The sequence below is a fragment of the Drosophila eugracilis genome, unplaced genomic scaffold, assembly GCF_018153835.1.
Source record: "Drosophila eugracilis isolate 14026-0451.02 unplaced genomic scaffold, ASM1815383v1 contig_1104, whole genome shotgun sequence".
Lineage (NCBI taxonomy): Eukaryota > Metazoa > Arthropoda > Insecta > Diptera > Drosophilidae > Drosophila > Drosophila eugracilis.
In genome coordinates, this window is record NW_024571881.1 from 816895 (window position 1) to 838175 (window position 21281).

Sequence of the window (21281 nt, forward strand, 5' to 3'; positions counted from 1 at the left end):
AGATAAAGACCACGTGATTGCGTTCCACCGGCTGCACCAAAAAATGAGCGCGAGAGTACGCCAGTAGAGAGAGAGAGCGTGAAATGGGAGCAGTAGTTGAAGTTGCTCTTGTTTTGATTTTCAATTTATGTTCCATGCTCCCCCGCGCCGTCTTGGAAATGATTTAATCTTTTGGAAAATAGTTTTAGTTACGAATTGTTGCTGCGACCGTGTGTATCGGTAATCGGTTTTTAAAGATTTGCAATCGATAGTGCAATGGGCGAGCCCAAGGAGAATATCATGGATTTGTCCGTGCGAGGTAAGTGCTTAAGTCCTAAAGCACCTGTCCATTCCCCCTCTCCACCTTTGCCCTATCACACACTCTCTTTTAAATCAACAATTGAAACACGTGCATTGGTGAGAGTGCGAATCGGTTTTGTTTGCTCTGCCTCTCATTCGCACTTTCAGGGCGTAAAAGAGAGAGCATACGAGTGGGTGTGTGATAGTAAGCTTTTGCATGGTTTTTTGTTGTTTTTATTGCTTGGGTTAAGCCCCCCATGTGACAAATTATTTGATTTTGTCTTCTGATTGCGACAAATTGGTTTCTTTGATTCATTTTTTTTGTTTTCTTGCTATTTATATGGTGATTTTTTGTTTGCCATGCGGCGGAACCTTAAGCAAATAGCGGTTAATTTATGTACACACACGCAAAATTAGAGCGAGATGGGTTGAGCCAGTATATTGCGTTCGGTTTTCAATTGAAACGTCACTAGGTACAGTGCATTGTGGCTAAAGTGTTCAAAATCTATTTTATGATAAGATATCTTAAAATGTCTAATGGTTTCGATTTCAATCTAACGGTTTTCTGAATTTAAAAAAGATGTAGCATACTTTTTAAGACATAGAAAACGATTTTTTTATTAAATGTTTCTTAATCTTTGATTAGCAATTTCCACTTAACTCCCCTATCAAGCTTTGCTAAAAATACTTAACCAACATTTTCTATTAGTCCAATGACTACTGTAATAGACAGCCAGCGAATGAATAATTCAAAATTTACACAGCATGCTGTCATTAATTAGTACAGTCCAGATGCCGACTAATTGATATATTGTGTGGCCCCAACCCACTCAGGAAACCCCCATTCCCTTTCCCATGCCACCTAACCACTCCACCGAACGACTTCCCCCGAGATAAACCCGTATTTACCCACCCCGATCCACATGCGATCGATATGCATAGCACTTTGATAGGCCTAAAAAAAAAAAGTAAACTGACCCCTTTGGATCTTGCGTCGGCAATTATGGCCTTTGATATCAGACTAATCAAATGTTGGGGAATTCGATAAAACGCTTTGGATTTCTCAAGTCCATTTCCACCTAGAATTTCGGTATTTCGGTTGCCATGATGGACTGCTGTCCAGAATTGGTGAAATAGAAACGACTACGTCGTCGCCAGTTGTCGCCGCCAACCATCCTCACAATCACAATCAATTGCACTGTCATCGTGTCGCCGGCTTTGTTATCAGGAGGAAAGGAAAGACGAGGTTACCAGGGGACTATAAATATTTACCCTCATGATATAGTTGGGTCGCATAAAAATGTGAGTTGTGGCTGTGATGGTGATTATTATGATTATGATTATGATTATGAGGATGGAGGGGAGGCAGTGGCGGGTTTTAATTATAAACTTTTACGACGAAAGTCACACAGTTGCCATTCATCACTCACGTTAAGTTAAACAGGGCCTGATAAGACCAACCATGTAATAAAGGCACCTTTTATTCTGGAAATTTTTTATGAAATTGTAAGATAGTTGGTAGTCAAATTGCCTAAGGTTAAACCAGGTACTATTAAATTAAATACCCTCAAGAAAGGTAATACAGTAAACTTACTATTAACCAATTATTTCCCGTTCTTTCTCTATCCTGGGTCTTAATAGTTTTTTTACAGTGCACTTTGCTCTACTCTGATATTCATCATTCCCAAGCCACTTCTCAGCTCGACAAAGCTCTCCTCAAAAGCTCATCGAGAGTGTGAGTTCTCCGCATAAAACTGGCTCTCACTATCTGCGATTCGGCTTTTTTTTTTGCCGATCGGATCACATGGTCAGGTCGGGGATTTCGGGGCTGTCTTAGAATAGAACCTACAAGTTCCATTCACTCTGCTCCGGCTGATAAGATCGCAACGCACGGTTCTGGGCGTGGAAAATTTGCTAATGCAAAAATCAAACAATTGACACGCCGTAAAAAAGCCAAATCACATCTATGTCGCAATTTTGGGAGGCTGATCTACCAGTCATTATCTTTTATAAAATAGCACTAATCTGTGCCCGAAATCGGGTCACTAAACACGCGACTAAGCTGAAAACAAGCCTTGGCACGCGCCCCTCTATTAACGAAAACAATCAAAAAACCGCGTCTGGGCAGTTTTGGAAAATTTCAGAGCAATCTGAGTCAGGCGTTTTTTTTTTTTTGGGTCGGTCAGTCTTGCAAATCGAATTGGAAGTGGAAGTGGACTTGGACAGCCAGTGGCGTGATGATAAAAACATATAGTATACGAGTATATAGTGTGCTAGGCGCATGGAGCATAAAGTTTGTTTGTTTTGAATCGATCAGGGAGCGGTACAGTCTTTATAAAGTGGAATTGCCTCCAGATTAGATTCACCAACTGACGGACATTTATTCGTCAAAAAGGGTTTATCAAGTCAGTTTGATATTCTATTTATTTTGTCACCTGCTATTTATAGCGTCTTTTTTAATGCGTGAAATGATGTGGGAAATAAATTATAAAATCAAGAAGTTTTAGCTCTCTGAAGGAAACTTTATTTATGGAACTGTCATACTGTGACATAGAAACTAACATTAAAAATCCCTTAAAATGAACTTAATGTCAATCCTTAAGCTTTAAAGATCTTACTCTTGTAATAGTAATCAGTTTTTCTTTTTACTCACTACTGAATGTGTCACAATGAAATTTTCCCTGATACCAAGACTATAATTTACTACAACTAGTCATCTTTTAATAATATCAACTGATTTAAAAAGTTCAGCAAAAAATCACTCTTATTAAATAAATACTCTTTTGAGTGATTTCCAGGAATTATGTGCATTAAAGCCCAAAAATACACATAAAATATTTATAAAGTCAGCAAAAAGTTTCGGGTTTCTCTTTTCCTTTATTATTCTTGTGAATATTCTAGCTCGGCTTCTTGGCTTTCCGTTATTCTTCTGCTGTCTCTTTCCCACTGGCCATTACGTCAATTTGCAATAACGAAAACCGACGAAATCTAAACAAAACTGCAGCGCCATCAAGTGCGGTAATAAGGCAGGCCATCTCGCTTGCACCCACTGGAGAACCATTCAAATTGCGAGTTGCGAATTGCGGTGCTGTCAGAGGGTGGTGGGTGGTAGTGGTTGTGGAAAAAGGGGGCTCAACGGACAGAGACTTGATATGAAATGGGGGAGTCGCCGCGTCGACGGCGACTGCAAAAATTAATATTATGTCATACACATGTATAGCGGTTTGCGGTGTATTCTGGCGCAGTGTGTGTGTGTGTGTGTGTCAGTCTGGTCAGGTTATTGTGTATGTGTGTGTGTAATTAGTAATGCACTGGGAGAAATAAGAGTCATTTATAACCAAAGATTTAAGGTTTAACTTTAAAAAACAGATTTTTCATAAACCACGTTTTTATTTTACAAATTGTAAATACATACATGTAGTATCATTTATTAGCTCTATTTTTGAACAGTGTAAATTACACTTGAGCAAAAGAGTATAACTGTGAGTGAGCGAGAGAGACCGATCCGAGCTCTATCAAGGGATATCAATCTACACGTGTTGAGAGACGCCAACAATAAAACCAAATCACGATCGTTCATTGCCACGCAAATAAAACCGCCAATTTACATAGAGTATTAAGCAAAGAAAGATAAAAGAGAACGTGAGAGTCGGACAGAGAGAGAGAGCTTGGCTTAACCCACACACAAATACACATGCGAGTGTGTGGTTCAATTAAAAGGCGCCATAAAGACCTAACACAACGGTACTTCTGCGCTCTTTCGCATACAAATTGCAGGCAATCAATTTGCAACAACGACAATAAAAGCAATAAAAACAATAAAACCCACCGCAAAACTATAATGAAGAAGAAGCGGCAGCTGAAGAGCAGCATTTAATGAAAATGTCCAATAAGCCAGAGAGCTTCTTATTTATGACAACAGTCCGTATGTACGTATGTATGTGCATGTCAGTCTGATTTTATATTGTATGTGTATGTGAGTGAGTGCAAGAAAATAAACAGAACAAAACTGAAAATATATTGGCCATAAAATTTCATACTAAATATAAAAATGCACAAAAATTGGATCAGCGAACAATGTTAACAATTGTGAAAGTGAAAAAAATGGCAGAAACTGATAGATAACTAAATTTGTTTTTTTTTTTTTGGGACATAAATTTTGCAAGGCCAAGCTCAAACGATAGAAAAAGCAACTTTAATAACAGGTTTGGCCTAGTAACAAGTTGTAAGGCAAAATACAGTGGGTCAAAAACTAAATTGGCCAACAAATAAATATGTTACTGTGTTGAAAATAAATTGATATGCGGGTGTGAAAATTGACGGCATGTTGAGATCTACATATATGAACCACATAATTACCCTCTACCCAGAATAAATATATCAATTAAAATTTGACTATCAAAATAAAGAAAAATTAATTGAAACTATTAGAAGAAAATGACACACGCAGGCTTAATTACAACACAACAATCAATTGAGGTACCCCCATAATGGCAGCATCTCAACCCACTGTATAAAGTGAATGAAACGGGTATATGGAATATTGAAAGAGAGAAAAAAGAAGATAAAACAGCCGGCAAAAAGTTTAATTGAAAAGCCGAGTTAAATAACCACGTGGTGGAGTAAAGTGCATTGTTGTTATTTCTGAAGTTCGTGCGAGTTTTTGATTTAAATTGCAGCTCAAGTGGCTGCTCCCTCACTGTATGCTACCATCTCACTTGCACTCTTATCGCTCGCTGTGTGAGCCTGGTTTTGTTTTTGTTTTTTTCTGCTCTTTCTTTTTGTGTTTTTGTTTGCCTTTGCGGTCTACTGCCGTTGGAGAAGCAAAAGTGTCAACAGATGATGAAAAATGCGCCACTTGAGGAACGAGGCGATGAAACCGAAACTCAACCAATGCGATTCGGGTAAACTGAGAGAAATACAGAATAGAAATTAAATATATTAAATATTTTATATTTTCTTTCTTAAGAGTATTTTGTACGAATATTCTTATAAATTTAAAAAAATATTAAAAATATTTAAACTTTTTCATATTTCTTAAAAGCTTTTCTCTCAGTGTACTTAGTTTTTGTCCTCTTCCTTGTCGTTATTCGGTTTGATGTATTGGCAGGAGCAGTGACAGTGAAAGGGCAAAAGAGATTGCTAGTCCCGGCAAACGAGCGGGCATTTCTGTGTGTTAAAAAAAGAAGGTGAACATCGTGTGAAGTTGTGACGTTGACAGTTCCACGGATTTGATACTTTTTCCTGTAATTTTGTGTTTTTTTTTGGGGTAAAACTCATTGTAAGTGACACTTGTCTAGGGTAGTGAAATGGGTGGGGGCGTTGTGCAGACATTTTCGGTTGCTCATTTACGTCCCCAACCAAGAATTTGACGCACAGATCAATCACAAGACCTAAGCCCATGTCTTACCCCACTCACCTCTACCCCCACATGGGCATCATCTATGTATCCCCTTTCGACAATCCACCCCCTCTAATGCTCCGTTAATTGACAGTTGACACTGTCTTGCTGCCTCTGCTAAAGTCGACGTCGTCATCGTTGCCTGAAAGTAAATTGAAAAATTGTTGAGATTTCTCGAAATAACGCAAATGTAAAATATCTTAGAAATTACAAACAACCAAAAGCAATCAAGAAAGCATAGGTACAGTAAACAAAATTAATCAGAATTGGAAAAAATTTACTTCTAGAAAAATTTGATGGCAATATTTTGAAATATTGAAACAAAATTTGAAAACTTCTGAAACTTTTCTTTGTTTTGAGTTTAATATTTTCATATCTCTTATATTATTATATTGTTTATCAATTAAGTATCTTATTGAACCAACATTTCTCACTGTGTATCCGTCTTTCTTGCTTTCTTCATTTCTATCTCTCTCTGATTTTGTATTTATTTGTTCTTTGGCTCTGGCAAAAATAAATTAAACTTTTACGAAAAATGCTCGGTTCAAGGTGAGCCTATATGAGTGTATAAATAATTTATGTGGCTATAGTTTTAGCCCCACCCCTTCTATACTCAATATACTTTTGGCTCAGCTCCCTTCATACCCGCCCCCGCACACGCGCCTTTTATCTGCCAACGTCACACGCAAAATTTTAATTGAATTTACATTCTCATCGACATCCAAGAAATACGAAAACGAAAAATAAAGAAATATTCCTATCTATTTGTTAGTTTGATAACACGACGACGGTGGCGGAGGGGCAGGTGAAAAAACTAATTCAATTAACAGTTGGCCAATAAAAACGGAAAACGATTGCCCATTTAAGTGGTCAAGAGGGGGGTTGGAAGGGGGAGGTGAAATGAAATAGTGTTCAATAAAAAAGAATTGCTCAATCAAAATGGTTTCTCAGGTAGCATTATATTCTTCTTTTTATTTTGCAGACAATGCTTTTCTTTCCTTATGTAGAGTTTGAGTACCTTTTAGTTGAGTTTATAGTGGGGAATTTTAGTTTTGGTGGAAAAAGTTCTTTGGTTCTTTTCGAAAGAACTTTCTCTAGAAGATTTTCTATTAAACTTGAAGCCATTTAGTTTAACCACTAATTTAATCCCATTTTCTTCATCCCCCAAAACTACAGTTTCATGACCATCAAAAGGCTAAACCAAACAAAAAGACCTAAAAAAAAATCTGTAAATTTGTTTACTAAACATCATAAACTATACAAATCAAGTCGCATTAAAACATTTGTGTTAGATTCTTCTTCTTTTCTTTAAGTGTGTGCTAATTAGGGATATGCAAATTTCAAAACTTGGTAAAAGGTTTTTGGAATAATTTCTAAAATATAAACAAAATCTGGTAAACGGGTATCATGTTGTCCGAAAACTGGATTAAGGCTCTTAAGTTCGAAGGTTTTTCCATGGAGACCAAGTGCGTGAGCTGCCACTTAGGGCATTTCCTGCCCATTTTTCCCCCAGGTCCACTTCTCAAACCCCACGAAACCACAACCCACCCCCCAAACCCAAAAACAAAAAGGAATACTCATGCATAGATACACTCACACATAGACGCACAAATACTGACAGTTTATAAATGATCATGCGTGGGTGAGTGTTTAACAGTGGGTTGGTTGGGTGGTAGTAAGAGGCGGTGGGTGGGTGTGTGCTTGTGTGGGTGGTGGTGGAGGAGAATGGGGCGAGGGGGTTACCCAAGTCGTGCATGCTTTGTTTGCTTTGCTTTTGTTGCTGCCGTCACGTGGTATCTTCTTCTTATACACCCCCCTTTTTTTTTGGCATTGAAGCTTTTGTGAGTTTGTTGATTTTTTTTCTTTTTTGGTGCGCCTTTTGTTTGGATTTCACGTTATTCCACTGCAGTTGAAATTATCAATATTGTTGTTGCTCTACATAGTTGTTTGCCCCCGGAGTTAGTTGGGAAAATGTTTGACTTGTCTTCAGGAAAATACAATTTTTCCTTTTTTCGTCTGTTTGCCTCGTCGTTTGTAAAGTGTTTAAATGGGCGTGGAAGGAGATGGGAAGGAGGATTTGTATTTGAAGTGATTTTAACGACAGGATTAGGAATCACATCATCTTCTGGGATTGTGATGTTTCATTTAATCAAACACTGATTTTCCTTTTAAAAATCTGCAAAAATTAAAGCTTAAACTTGTATTTAAGACACTTGAAAAAGAATCTATAAGATCTGTACACTAAAAAAGGACAGCATGCCATCACAGGGTCTCTATTAATCATGGGGAAGATGAATGGTCACCCGGAAAAGTCTTTGATGTCGTGTTAAGTGCTTTGGTATGAGGGTCAGCATTAGAGGAAGGGGTTAAAACACTTTTTGAAAGATATGTTTTGGTTGTACTACACCGCAGAATATGTAATTTTCAAAGAAATGTAATTTTAAGAGCTGAAATGTCAAAGGAAATTAAGGAAATGTAGATCTTTCAGTACTTAACTAAACACCAATGTCATATTCGTATTTCTAATATTTATTTTTAGCAACATTTATATAGTTAATCATACATCTTAAGCCATCTGTTTTGGCTCCCTCCCCCCTTTACCCCTTTTTACCAACATTTACCCTGGCAAAACCCCCTTCCATCATAATTAATTCTATTCATCAGTCTGTGTATCCATGCATCTAGCTAACCATTCAACCAGATAGATGATCGAAGTCTACAAATGATTGCATATACCAAAAGTCTATTGAAAAAGTGCTAACAAAAGGAAAAACTTGAGAAATATTCTCGTAGTTTGGTGTTATTAATTCATTTGCGTGATGCTAATGAATTGCCACACAGCAGTTGAGTGTATCCAGAAGCTAGCTATCTATCTATCTTTGAAAAGTATCTTTTTTCTGGATCTGCTCTGCCTTGGAGACATTTTTGACCAGGAAAAAAGGGGCTTCTTGGTAGAGAGTTCCCCTCCCGTAAAATTGAAAAACCTCGAGCTATATCCCCTATAGCTTCCCCTAATCTTCTCGCTAGATCAAGAAAGAGCACACGTACTAATTCCGTCATTCATTTGTACGTTAATTTGTACAACTTGTCGCCGTTTGCGTCGTCGTCGTCGTCGTCTGTTTTTCGTTTCGTTCGTTTTCATTTCGTATAAATGTGCGAGATTTCAAATAGAGCAAAATGTAGTTCAGATCTCTAGCTATATATACAAACATATATATGCAGCTAGCTGATAATGGGTAATCTCCATCCAAGCAAAGCAAATAGAATGCCTTTAGCTAGAAGATGATCTTCCAAGGAGATCTCTAACAGGTCCATGCTAATGCTCACTAATTAATAGAATTTTTCAAATTAGATTATCCTCGCCTTCAGTGCAGTTTAGGCATAGAGGGCATTACCTTTTTGGTTAAGTTCTTTAAGGTGGTTGCCCAAGGCCAATCACCGATGGTGGTTTTTGATAAGGAAAGTGTGTATATATGTGTTTAGTTCCCGTGTTTGCACGGTGATGTGTGCATTCTACCGATAAGGTGGGCCACTCGAAGACCCCGAATCCCAAATCCATTTTTCGCTGCCTGCGACACTTTTTTTTCTTTTTTTTTTAAGAAATGCCAAAGCAAATAAGTTTTCAGATATATATATATATGTACTATACCTATATATATAGTACATATGTGCATTGATATATATAGAGGTGTCCGACGTTGGTTCCTTGACAGTTTGACATCTCGTGATGGGCAACATTGTTGGAACTATTTGAACCAAGGAGAGTCATGTATACATATATACTCGAAAATGCGTTCACCCACACTTTGGTATAGAATTTTCGCCTTGTCTTTTCATTAGTTGCAACGTTTTAAGTTAGGTGAAAAAAGGAAAGGAAAAGGAGAAAGGGAGGTGGAACCTCTGAGGCTAAGAGGGGGTCAACATTGGTATAATTTATGACGGCCGAACACGTTTCGTAGCGGTTTCGGGGAATGACGTTTCCGCCTTAGAATGAATCTATCTATCCGAACCATCCATCTATACATATATTGCTTGTGTGCCGAGTTATAGTATTTCTCGATGGCTTTCGGATTTTCTCCTGCCCACCGCTTCCTAGTTCTTCTTCATGTCACATGATGACAGGCGACAGATTCGCCGTATTCGTTCTATTTTTTTGGGTTCCTCCACTATTTGTACTTGTATATATATCCATCCTCCTACATATGTATATATCCCTCTGTTTTCTGATCTGCAACATTTCTGGGCCCTGACTCACCGTTTCGAAATGGCCAAAATAGTACGAATCCCCTTTGGCTTAGTCTGCCATCAAATTTGGTTAAACTATTTGAATTCGAAGAGCTTTGTAGTTTAGTTTGTAGATCAGATTTGTTGATCTCGTCGAAGGTTGGCGGCGGAACTATCTTGGTTCGTTAGCACCCGGGAAGGTCAGTGGGTGATGGGGCAGACGAAAAGGTCAGACAATGTCGTGATCAGGGTCGACGGAAAAGAAATCTTTCGGTAAATAAACAAGTTTAAAGTTTGGAAATGGTTACTTAAGTTGGTTTTGGGTGATACAAACTTGATTATTAACTCATTGATTAACTTTTAAGTATATAAATTGGAAGAAAAGGGAGAAACAGCAAGGAATAGGGTTTTTAATAGTCAGATTTATGAATAAAAAAGTCATTTAAAACACTTAAAAAGCCAATGAAAGGCTTTTAAATATTTGGAAAGTATATACTTTTCTCATTTTAATGTTCATAAAAATGAACTTTATTTTAAAAAGCTTTACATTTTCCTTCTAATTTGTTAATTTCCCAACTTTTAATATATAAAATTCTATAATTATGAATTTCTTTTAATATAAACCCTGATGAATTGCAAATTATGTCAATAAAAACTATTAAAAGAGTATCGATGAACACTTTTCGTATTTTAATTATTTTGTTTACGCCGGGCAATTAATTGAGTGTGAGCCTCTTATCAGCTCAGATACTTTTAGCTCGTTTCTAATCAAATAATATATATAAATACTTATATATATAAGGCCATTAAATAGTATACGCCACCTGGTAAAGATGCTGACCTTCATTCTATCACTACTTTCAAGGCTTTCTAAGCCTTACACCCAGTTCCTCCATAAATCGTTAGAGTGCAAATTTCTTCCCGATTTTCGTGGGGTTCTCTCTTTTTCTCGTCTCTACCAAATTCGTGTTTATTTATACAAATTACAACGAAAGAAAATAAAACAACAACTGAAATGGCAAACAAACAAAAAATTTCCACACATTAAAAAGGTTTTCATAGCTATGAAATCAACTCACGTGAGCGCTGCTTGCGTCGACGTCGCCGCCAAATACATGTTAGAAATAATAACAGAAAAAAAAACACAAATAAATCGCAAAAAAAAAGTGGAAAAAAAAATACAACCGAAATAGTGAAAAATAAAGAAACTCGCGAATGGCAGATAAATCAGAGAGAGAGAGAGAGATGGAGAGAAAGAGAAGAACAGAACCTAAAAACATTGAAATGAACACTATAGTTGCCGCAGTGCCAAAGATACAGATACAACTACATCTCCACATCTACATCTACAGTTGCGGCCAAAGATACAGATACAGATACAGATAGAGATACTCGTCGTGTTCGTACAACTACAAACGTCAGCGTTTCTGTTCCATTGACGTAATAGCCAGGCAGAGCTAAGCAAAAAAAAAAAAAAAAAAAAACAAAACGAATTCAACACTTTTGCATGAGTAAATTGAAATGAAACAAAATAAATAAAAATTCACCCAGCGGCAGGCACACAGGCCGGCTCGCCAGCGATCTCTCAGATACTCCGGCCAGCCGCGAGATACTTTTACGCTTTTTGAGAGAATCGCCGGATAGAGAGAGAGAGAGAGATAGGGAGAGCGTCGCAATATCAAAAAGTGAACTTTGAGACGCAGTGGAAAATGCCAAAAGTTTTGCAAGCGTGTGAGTGAGCAGCGAAATGATTAGAAGGCAATTAGAAGCAATGCACTGAGGGAAATGATGGAAAATAGGAATAATACAATGTTTATTTTTAACTCTCTTTTTATAAAGTAAAAATTGTATTTGTCTATTAGATCTTGCTATACTACTCATGAGATTTTTAGACTTATATCACCTTAAAAAACGATTTTTATAAATATAAAATTATATCCAAAAACTGATTTAATAATAATATAGCTAAATAATAATTTGTATAGTTTTTACTGTTATTTTTATCAGTGTAAAAACAAAGCTTCAGGCGGCATAGCAAAAAAACTGAGCAGCCAAGATAATGCTCAAATCCAAGCTCAATCGCTCTCTCTCTCTGCTTAAGTTAAATCTTACATTAATATCAGCTTTTATTTGGTTTTTATTTTTTTAAGTTGCGCGCGCTGAATGAAAAAGTTTGCCAAAAATAAGAAAAGCCAAAACACGCGGACAGCCAAAAAAAAAAAAAAAAAAACAGAGAGAAAAATCGCAGAGAGAGCCTTATTCTAAGCCCAAGTGTATTTGTATCTGTGTATATGCCGAGCATAGTTCGTATCTGTGTGTGCGTGTGTGTGAGTTCTGCCCTTAGCCGCTCTCTTTTTCGCTCTGCCTCGCTCTCCTTTTAGGCGGCGTGTTCCTACACTTTTACACTTTGCAACGAAACGAGCGCGTGTGCCAGTCAGAAGTTAGTTGAACATTCAGCGCCACAAAAGCCACACTAAAAACATAACAAAATTTAAATGCAAAAATTTTTCAATTAAATTCAAATTTGTAAAAATCTAAAATTGGCAAATAAATCAGTAATCAAAAATACAAAAACCCAAAGTCAAACTATAATGAAAGCTTTAAAATTGGCCAGAAACTCAAAGGCTTTAAGCAAAAAGCACGTGTCACTGCCGAGCAGTTAAAAAAAAAAGTGTGTACAGTTTAAAAAAGAAACTGATGTGTATTTTAAAACCCAAAAAATTAGCGCGTGTTTGTAAGTTTGTCTGCTTGTATTTATATATATATATAAATATATATATATATATATATATATGTATTTTGTGGGAAATGTGAGTGTAATGTTCATAGTGCAAAAAGCATTGTAAAACAAACAGAAACAACAATCAGCTGACTTGCGCGCACTCTCTCCCACTGCTCTCTCTCTCTCTCTCTCTAGCTTTACTCTCTCTCCACACTCTCTCTCTCTCTCTTATACGGGAAATGCATCTCCGGCTTGTGTAGAGTTGGCCCCACTTCCGCATCCTCTTTGGCCAACGCTCTTCTCTTTCAACATTTTTCGTCGACCTTTCGAACTTCGAAATTCGGTTTTTTTTTTCCTTCGTAGGCGCTTGTCACATGCGCTCTGCGTCGACAGCGACGCCGGCAGAACGGCCACAACTACACCCACAATAATCGCACGAGTCGAGCCGAGCGCGCACGAAGCGTATTTTTACAGTAAAACAAGCAGCACACGTTGAAACACTCACACGTCGAGCGTCGTTCGTTGAGATACAAACGCACGGATACGCGGATACCAGAAAAACGCACCGCATAAACGGTACAACTTAAAAAGAAAATTCTATCTTGCAATACATAAAAAAAAAATATAATATATAAAAAATAAGGATAATACATACCCTTAAAAAGTAAAAAAAAAAAAGGGAATCACTCGATATCATAAAATATATAAAAATTGAAATTATACTAAAAAAAAAGTCCTTAAAAACTCGGTGCGTTTGTGTGTGTTTTGGTGTTGTTGTTCGCGTTTCTGTTGTCAACATTTTTCATCGATTTTCCCTGTCGGGCGCTCGTCGTTTTTCGCCTATTCTCTCGCCGTCTCTCTCTCGCCGCCACCCACTCACCCATAACTATACCTAAAATTCTCCAAAAAAAAAACGAAGGAAAAAACAAAAAAAAAAGGGAAAAATATAAAAGCTAGTGCAGCTTCTTCTTCTTCAACAAATCTGCCATCTCTGTCGCACGCCGGGCGACCAACTATTGCAAATGCCATATTAGTGCTTTATAACTGTACAATAAGATATCACATACCTACAATATATATATATATATATATATATAGAAAGCCAAGCAGAACTCTAACCAAAAAGCAATTGATTTTATTTTTAGTGCCGCCACAAAAATAAAAATAAAAAACAAAACGACAAAAAAAAAGCCTAACAACAAAATTTCAGCGTTAAACGTTTTTGAAACTGAAAACTGTCAACAAAATAAAAAAAAAGAAGAGCAACGAGGAAAAAAACAAAATAGAAAAGCAAAATACAGCGCGACTAGAGGGAAAACCAAACGCATTCGGCATTTGCAGCAGCAGCAGCAGCAGGAAAAGCGCTATAAAAATAGCTTAATTAGCCAATGAAACAACAAAATTCAATTACACTAAAATAAAGCTAACAAAAAAGTAACCAAAAAGTCAGCGAAACGTACTTTTTAAAAACAGCCACATGAATTAGTTTTTAAAATAAAAAACAAAAAAAACACAAAAAACTAAACCCTCAACATTTCTTGTTGTACTCGCAAAAGTTGTTGTTAAAAAAAACCAAAAACATAAAATAAAAAATATTGTTGAATGAATTCGCGGTGCCTTTATTTATAGCCAGCATAACAAAAATCCAACAGAAAAGTAATAATATACAAATATATCTATATACATCTCTATATATATATATATATATATATATATAAATATCTATGTAAAAATCTATAGATAAAGATCGATCGTATATATAGACAAAGCAATAAATCGTAACGGAGAACGTGCAATATTTTCAAAGGTTTAATTAAATTAATTTCGATTGTGATCCAAAATATAAATAAAAGCAACATATTAACTAAACTAAACTAAGCAACCAAAATCAAAATAACCAACAAAGTGAGATACAAATTGCGTTCGTTATAAATTAAATAATTGATTAATTGTTATTGTTGTGAGATTAACATCATTATAACTTTGATTATTCTTGTTAAAATATAATTACAAAAACTAAAACTAAAGATATAAAAAAGCGAACTGAAAAAAGCAAACTGCAGGCCAGCAAAAAACTCGCAACGAGACATTTTTTTGTTCGTGTATAATCACAAAATTTCGGAAATTTTTATGAAAAAATGAGCGACAGGGAGCGATCGTCCCCAACACTGATCGAAACTGGTTTAAAAAACTTAATTGGCGGCCGTGATGGTAACTATCCACTGATCAGCGGCATTAATGGTGAGTAGCATGGCATCAAAATTAAGTAATAAAAAATTGAAACACTTTTTCAAAAATAGTTTTTTACTAAAGAAAGAAGGAAAAACATTAACCGCAAGTGCTGGCAACCACTTGAGGGAAAAACTCTCAAAAAGATAGAAAGTCATAAAAAACGAATTATTCTGTGATTTGGTCATCGCACGTCCGGAAATATGCAAAATAAGATAGGAGGAAACTTTCAGGGGGTGGCAGGCAGTAGCTTTAGACACGTTTCGTATAACCCAAATCCAAATTAATGGCAAAATAATGTTTAGACTGAAAACCAAAACATTTTTCATGTCTTCCCCAAACATAAATCAATTTGATTTCGATGGGAGTGAGTTTTATAGATAGTCTTAAGGGATGTTTTCTTTTTGGCCAGAAGATGACCCATTTCCAGTACTTATCATTATGGCTGTAATGCAAGTATCTAGCTATCTATAGCTTCATGTCGGAGTACATAGCAAATCAAAATTGATAAGGCTATTAACCCATAGAAGTAATGGTAGTGGTAGGGCTGGGGGTGAAATCAAGCTGAGGGTTGTCGCAAGGTTAAAGTGTACAAAAAGTATAGAATATGGTCAAGCGAGTGTCGCATGCAGTACTCGTGACTGTGTTGGGGTCATTGAAGTACATTGAACGTGTTCTGACCCCGCCCAGATCCGCCTCGATTAACCCACTCTATGAGTGAGGGGACATCGAGACTCCGAGTGTTATCAATGCCTTTAACCCATTGAACAATCTGGGCCATCAGTGGAATAATTAGTTTTTAGTGTCTGTAGGAAAATTTTCAGTTTGGTGTGACATTTTGATGGGCATTTAATGGAATGTTTTTTTGGGGAGAATAAATGTGGCTTTTCGGAATTTATGAGATAAGGAATATAAATTAGGAAACTATAGGAAAATATTAGTGCTTTACTTTTGCAAATATATTTTATCTCAAAGAAAATCCTTTGGAAAATCTTTCAATTCCTGCGGGTACCATTTATTTATCCCCTTCAAGGCCGTCGTTTATCTTACTTTTCTGCAATTGTTATCCACTTTTCATTGCATCTTCAATTGCAATTTCTTTTTCCAAGCAATTACACAGCAATTTTGCAAAACCATCTTGCTCTGTCTGGGCCTTCTCCACGCCCACACTTTAACCCGTTTAAATCTGTTCGAAGACATTTGCATAAGAAAGGAATTGGTCTTGACCAGCATATGGCTTCGAGAAAAAAACCCATCTTTCGATTCAGAAAGCATTTTAATTCTCTTTACGTTGCCATTTTTGTGTGCTGTTGCATTTTTTTTTTTTTTTTTTTTTTTTGCTGGTTTTCACATCAGCCCCGCCCAGTTGGGCCGGCAGCAACGTAACCAGAAATCAATAGCATAAAAGCAGAACGAGAAAATTCCATTAAAAAGTGTCATAATCGGTCAGCATAATGAAAAGCAGGCCCAAGTATCCCCTTTCGCATGGCTCTCAAGTTGTTTCCATAAATCAATAAGCGGAAACCCGAGCAATCTTCTTCTACAAAACGGTCTTTGTCTGCCCCAAAACCTTTTTTCTTTATTAATTTATTTCCTTAATTTATAGTAGCAGAAGTTTTGAGGCTTTTTTTTTACTTAAGTTTTTAGTGTTTTTTTTTTCTGATTAAGTTTTCCGTAGTTTCTTATCATCAAAGCGTTGTCGTGTGTTAACAAGCATTTGATTACCGCATTAAAAAAAGTAAAGAGGAAAAAAATAGACTTTATAAAACACACTAGTTAAATACGGCAAAATAAACATCGCAGAAGAGGGTGAAACAGGCTGATAAGCTGGAGATAGCCAGGGGCAAGTGTGAAGAGCATTGGGTGTACAGTGAGACTTTATAGAGATTTTTAGGGAATATATATAGTTTATAGATTTAAAGATGTCTTTTTAAAAGTTTTACAAGAAAAAGTTAATTCTGATCATTCTTCAGCTTAAGCAAGAAGTCTATTTCACCTTTAAAGCAGCACTCATTTCTTACAGTGTAACAAGGCAATCTAAGAGGGGAACGAAGGGTAAAATCAAGTGTGCGATAAGCTGGACTAAACTAAAAAAGAAATCTTACATGAACAAACTGCCAAAGGGGCGGGCATTGATAAGATTGCCCGACTTAGTTGCAGAGAAGTAGTCGTTCGCCTGTCTGGCACAAATCACTCACTGGGCCACATAAATTCTTCGAGTGTAAGACAATAAAAGCTAAAAGCCAAAACAGCTGCGTGTGCCGCCATTCGATGAGTACAAAGCTCAAAAGTTGGTTTAGTTCCTTTGATAAGGAAAAAGGCCTTTGATTTTGTATCTATCTGATGAGCTGGTGATCCAATTCAAAGTTGAATGGTTTGCTATTTTCGTAGGGGATTTAGTTGGTTGATTTTGGTTAGTTTTAAGTATTAGTATTATCAAGATAGTTTGTTATTCAGATTTGTGGTAAGTCTGTAGTCAAGGGTGGATAAAGATCTTGATGTTTAGAGGCTCTTAAATCTAAAGAAAACTTAACAAGACTTATGAAAACTCGATCACCACTGCTAAACAAATATAAAAATCTTTAAAATGACTAACAGATTAACCCATAAAATCACAGACAAATCACTTAACTAGATAAACATTTAACAACTTCCAGTTCAAAATTCATTTCATTCAGTTAAATAAACTTGCAAGTGAACATAATTGCTGGCCATCACCTTTATGCCGGGCCCAATTGAATTATGAAAGCAAATGAATGCATTATTTCAAGTGGAATTTAAAATGCTATCTGGAAAAGCCATGTGTTTTTCCTGACTCTGCTTCTGACTCTGTCTCTCTGTCCCTGTCTCGTTCTATAACCACGCTGTCTTTGTCGGGCTGATGGGCAATTATATTTTATTCGATTTGCATGTCAATGTTGCATAAAACGAAGCGCCAGCAATTGGCATAAATAAATGACAGCTCGAATTGTTGTTTGACCGAGTAAACAAGTGGCAGGGATTGACTATCTTCTTCTCTTTCCCCACCTCCCATCTTTATTGATTGCAAATTAGCAAATAATCATTAATCTAGAACCGTTTTTTTGCAATGACATAATCTTTACTAAAGCCACCGCCATGTGTCTTCTAGCTAATGTGAATCAATGTTTATGTAATCACATTGATAAGCCAGCCATGCATTTTGCTGTCCCAGCCACCTGCGAAGATGAAAAGATTGAAAATTCAAATCAAGAAGTTGTGCTTTACCCTTTTTTTTGAGAAAAGTTCCTAGCAAGCTCATTGATTCATTGACTTGGCTTTATGCAATTAAAACTTTTAATTGAAAAACCCACCTTGAATGGTGGCAAATCTCAGGACTACAAATGTGTTTTTTTTTCTTTGCAAATTTTAATTAAGCGAGATGTGTGAAAAGCTCATAGTAGAAATATCAAACAAAAGTGGCTACAAAGTGTGAAAAATATTTTCATAAATGCATATAAATATATACACTCGCACACGGGCAAGAAATGCAGCTAAGAAGAAAACTAAACTGAGCAGGGGAACAGTATGCTGGCGTGTGAATTTGTCATGCCAGGCAGCTGGTGGTAATTTTTTTTCGTTGTTTCCCACAAATTGCGGTCAAACAATATGTTTGCCATGTCTATTTTAAAAGATCGCAATGCATATTAAAAATCCGAATATCTGCAGCATTATTCTATATATCTTTCTAGTCTAAGCTGTGAGCAGAAATGTTTAATCAATTTTCGCTGACTTGCCATTTAAAGAAGCAAAAAAAAAACAAGTAAAGTAGGAAATTATTCGCTGGCATTTGGCCATGCCAACCTTTCTGTATCATCCGCAGCAAGGACGTCGTCGGCAACTTTTTCTACCTGCCAAAGGCAAAGCCATTCAAAAAAAAAAAAAAAGGAAAGAAGAAAGAAAATGGTAGAAAAAAAGGAATCAAATTAAGGTTAAATACCACAAAGCGAGCGCACACACACACACGTTCCCAGTATGGTAACTTAAATCTGAAACTAACACACGGATAACTAGACGTATACGTATCCTCTTGGCGGCGCCTGAAAGCAGGCAACACTTTTTGGCATTTGCCGCCCGCCGACTTCGGCTTCAGTTTTGTTGAGTTCAGCTGCACTGAGAGAAAAGGGGTCGAGGTATTGTACTTTTTTAAGAAGTAACAGGTAGAATATTAATCAAAAAACATTTTAAAGTTAAGTAATAGTAGTAAAAACAGGCAAATAACGGTTTTTAGATGACTAATTTAATCGAAAAATGTAAAAAATTTTCAAAACATTTTTTCTCCGTGTCCTTTACAATAAGAGTTTCAATATTAATAATGTATTTTTCATTTGTACCAATCTTTTGTAACCCTTAAAAATAATATTAAAGAAAAATAGCCACCACGGGTAAACATTTTTTTATGTGCCCCTTAAAGTTGCTCGTAGGCGTTGCCACCGGAATTTCTGTTGGCAAAATGATGGACAACAACAAGAACCAGAGTGGCACACAAAACAAACTGCCAGGAAGTTGGAAAAACAGTCACGAAAGCCTGAAAAGGCAGCAAAATTGAGCACTAAAAATAACAATAGCAACAGCAAACACACTCAAACACACACACACACACACACCAACAAGAGCCACTAAAACATTCACAGTTCGTGCAACATTAATAACAAAATCCATAAATGAAATAATGTTGACTTCATTTGTTTGCCCCGATGACGTCAAAAAAACGGAAGAAAAACTAAAGAAGGGAAGCAAGGAAATGGGAAATAGAAATGGCAACAGAAATAAAAGTTCGCGGAATGCCTAAAAATCGACCAAAAGGGGAAGTGTAACCCTCCTGCTTGGCGGCACACAAAAGACACACAGACCTATATAGAGTTTTTGATAGCACCACCCCCCAGTTTGATATGCCATCCAGCCAGCCCCCTTATCGTTGCACAGATTTTCACTGTGGAATGTTGTCGTCCTGTAGTCCTTTCGTATCCCGCCTACCACCCCCCTCTTGGCCAACCATGAACTGAACATGTGTTGGTTGTAAACAGGAAGCAGCAGCAGAAACAGCAGAAGCAGCCGAAGCAGCTGGGGCCTCACAAAAAATACAAATTCTCTCGTATACGAAGAATGTTTTGCCATTCAGCCAGGGTGAATATAGCCCCCTCCCCCTTCTATGGGATCCCTTTCTAAGCTTCCACGATATTGCCCGACTTGTTTCTGCTTCTTGCTTTTAGCCAGGCGTAGCATGTTGCAAATGTCAAAGTAGCAAAACCCGGAAATTCGAAGGACATGTTCGAAATACGACGCCCACACACTCAGTGGGTGGAAAGCAAAGAGAGAGAGAGAGAGAGAGAGAGAGAAAGACAGGCTTTCTCTGAGAGATAAGTCTCCAAAAATCGGCAGACATGCGCGGTGTATCGATATCTCTCTGAGATTCAGTTACGTTTTTGTTTTCATTTTGCCATGTAATTGTTATTGTCTTTTATGAGCCGGTAATACAAGGCTCTCTCGGCCTTTTTTTTTATTGTCTTTTTCTCAATTTTTTTTCGTTAGCCCACTAACACCACCCACACTCTCTGATTTAGCAACGTAAAACGTAAGCCAAACTAAAGCATCTTAAGCCAAGTTAGCGTCTTGCTGTTTTAACTAACACTAAGACAACAAGAGAGCTTTGCCTTGGGCTCTATGCTTCTTTTTTTCTATTATTTCCTATTTTTTCTATTTTCCTTTTGGCCCTGGCCGAAAGCGTGCTTAAATTATTAAGACTGGCTCTTCGATTAGTTGAACTCAATCACGAGTTTCAGTTTAACAACTAGCCAAAAAAAAAAAGGTAGAAAATAAAACAGCCATTTAGCGTTTAATAAAGTGAGACACGAGGCGGTGTGATGAAATTCAGGCGCACGGGGCGAATGCGTAATATTGGGAGAAGGATTAAGAAATAAAAGTGATGACAGGGCAGGGAGTGGTGAATTAATATTAAAAGGTTACAAGCAGGGGAGGAAAACCTTTTAGGCATTTAAAAGAAAATTAAAACTTATCCCCAAACCGATTTGTATCTAAGCGGGAGAGTCTAGCACTATAAATTCCGCCCCCTTTTCAAGGTTATTTATATCAGGGGCTTGCCTTAAATATACACATGTAAGCCTAATCATACGCACTGTTGTCACCCAGCAGATCTTGACATTTGACAAATTACCCTCCTTGGAGATTATTTAAGTGTAAAAATACACACCGTATTATCAAAATGGAATTCTAAACTGATTTTCCTTGCCCCGAGCACATTTTTCTAATCAGTTTTTCTAGCGGGTCATAGCTTAGCTTTTCCTTTAGTTTTCTTTTGCCTTTTGCCTTTTGCTGACGTAGTTTGGAAGGCTGATCATGTGCTGAACGATGAGCACTGGGGTAAAGCAAAAAAGAAAAATCGAAAGA

General features: G+C 36.9%; 1 protein-coding gene across 7 annotated transcripts in view; it reads left to right on the forward strand.

Moving 5' to 3' along the window:
* The first annotated feature begins 198 nt into the window (after positions 1-198).
* The window catches only part of LOC108109787 (hepatic leukemia factor), a 56318-nt gene continuing 35235 nt past the window's right edge, over positions 199-21281 (forward strand). For 3 of the 7 annotated variants that reach the window (XM_017218476.2, XM_017218477.2, XM_017218480.2), the window contains exon 1: positions 13304-14867. In XM_017218476.2, coding sequence (XP_017073965.1) covers positions 14765-14867 — 103 coding nt within the window. In that variant the 5' untranslated portion in view covers positions 13304-14764. Of the gene's footprint in view, positions 299-12322; positions 12639-13303; positions 14868-21281 lie in introns of those variants that run through there. The other 4 variants (XM_017218478.2, XM_017218479.2, XM_017218475.2 and 1 more) reach the window with 3 other exon arrangements.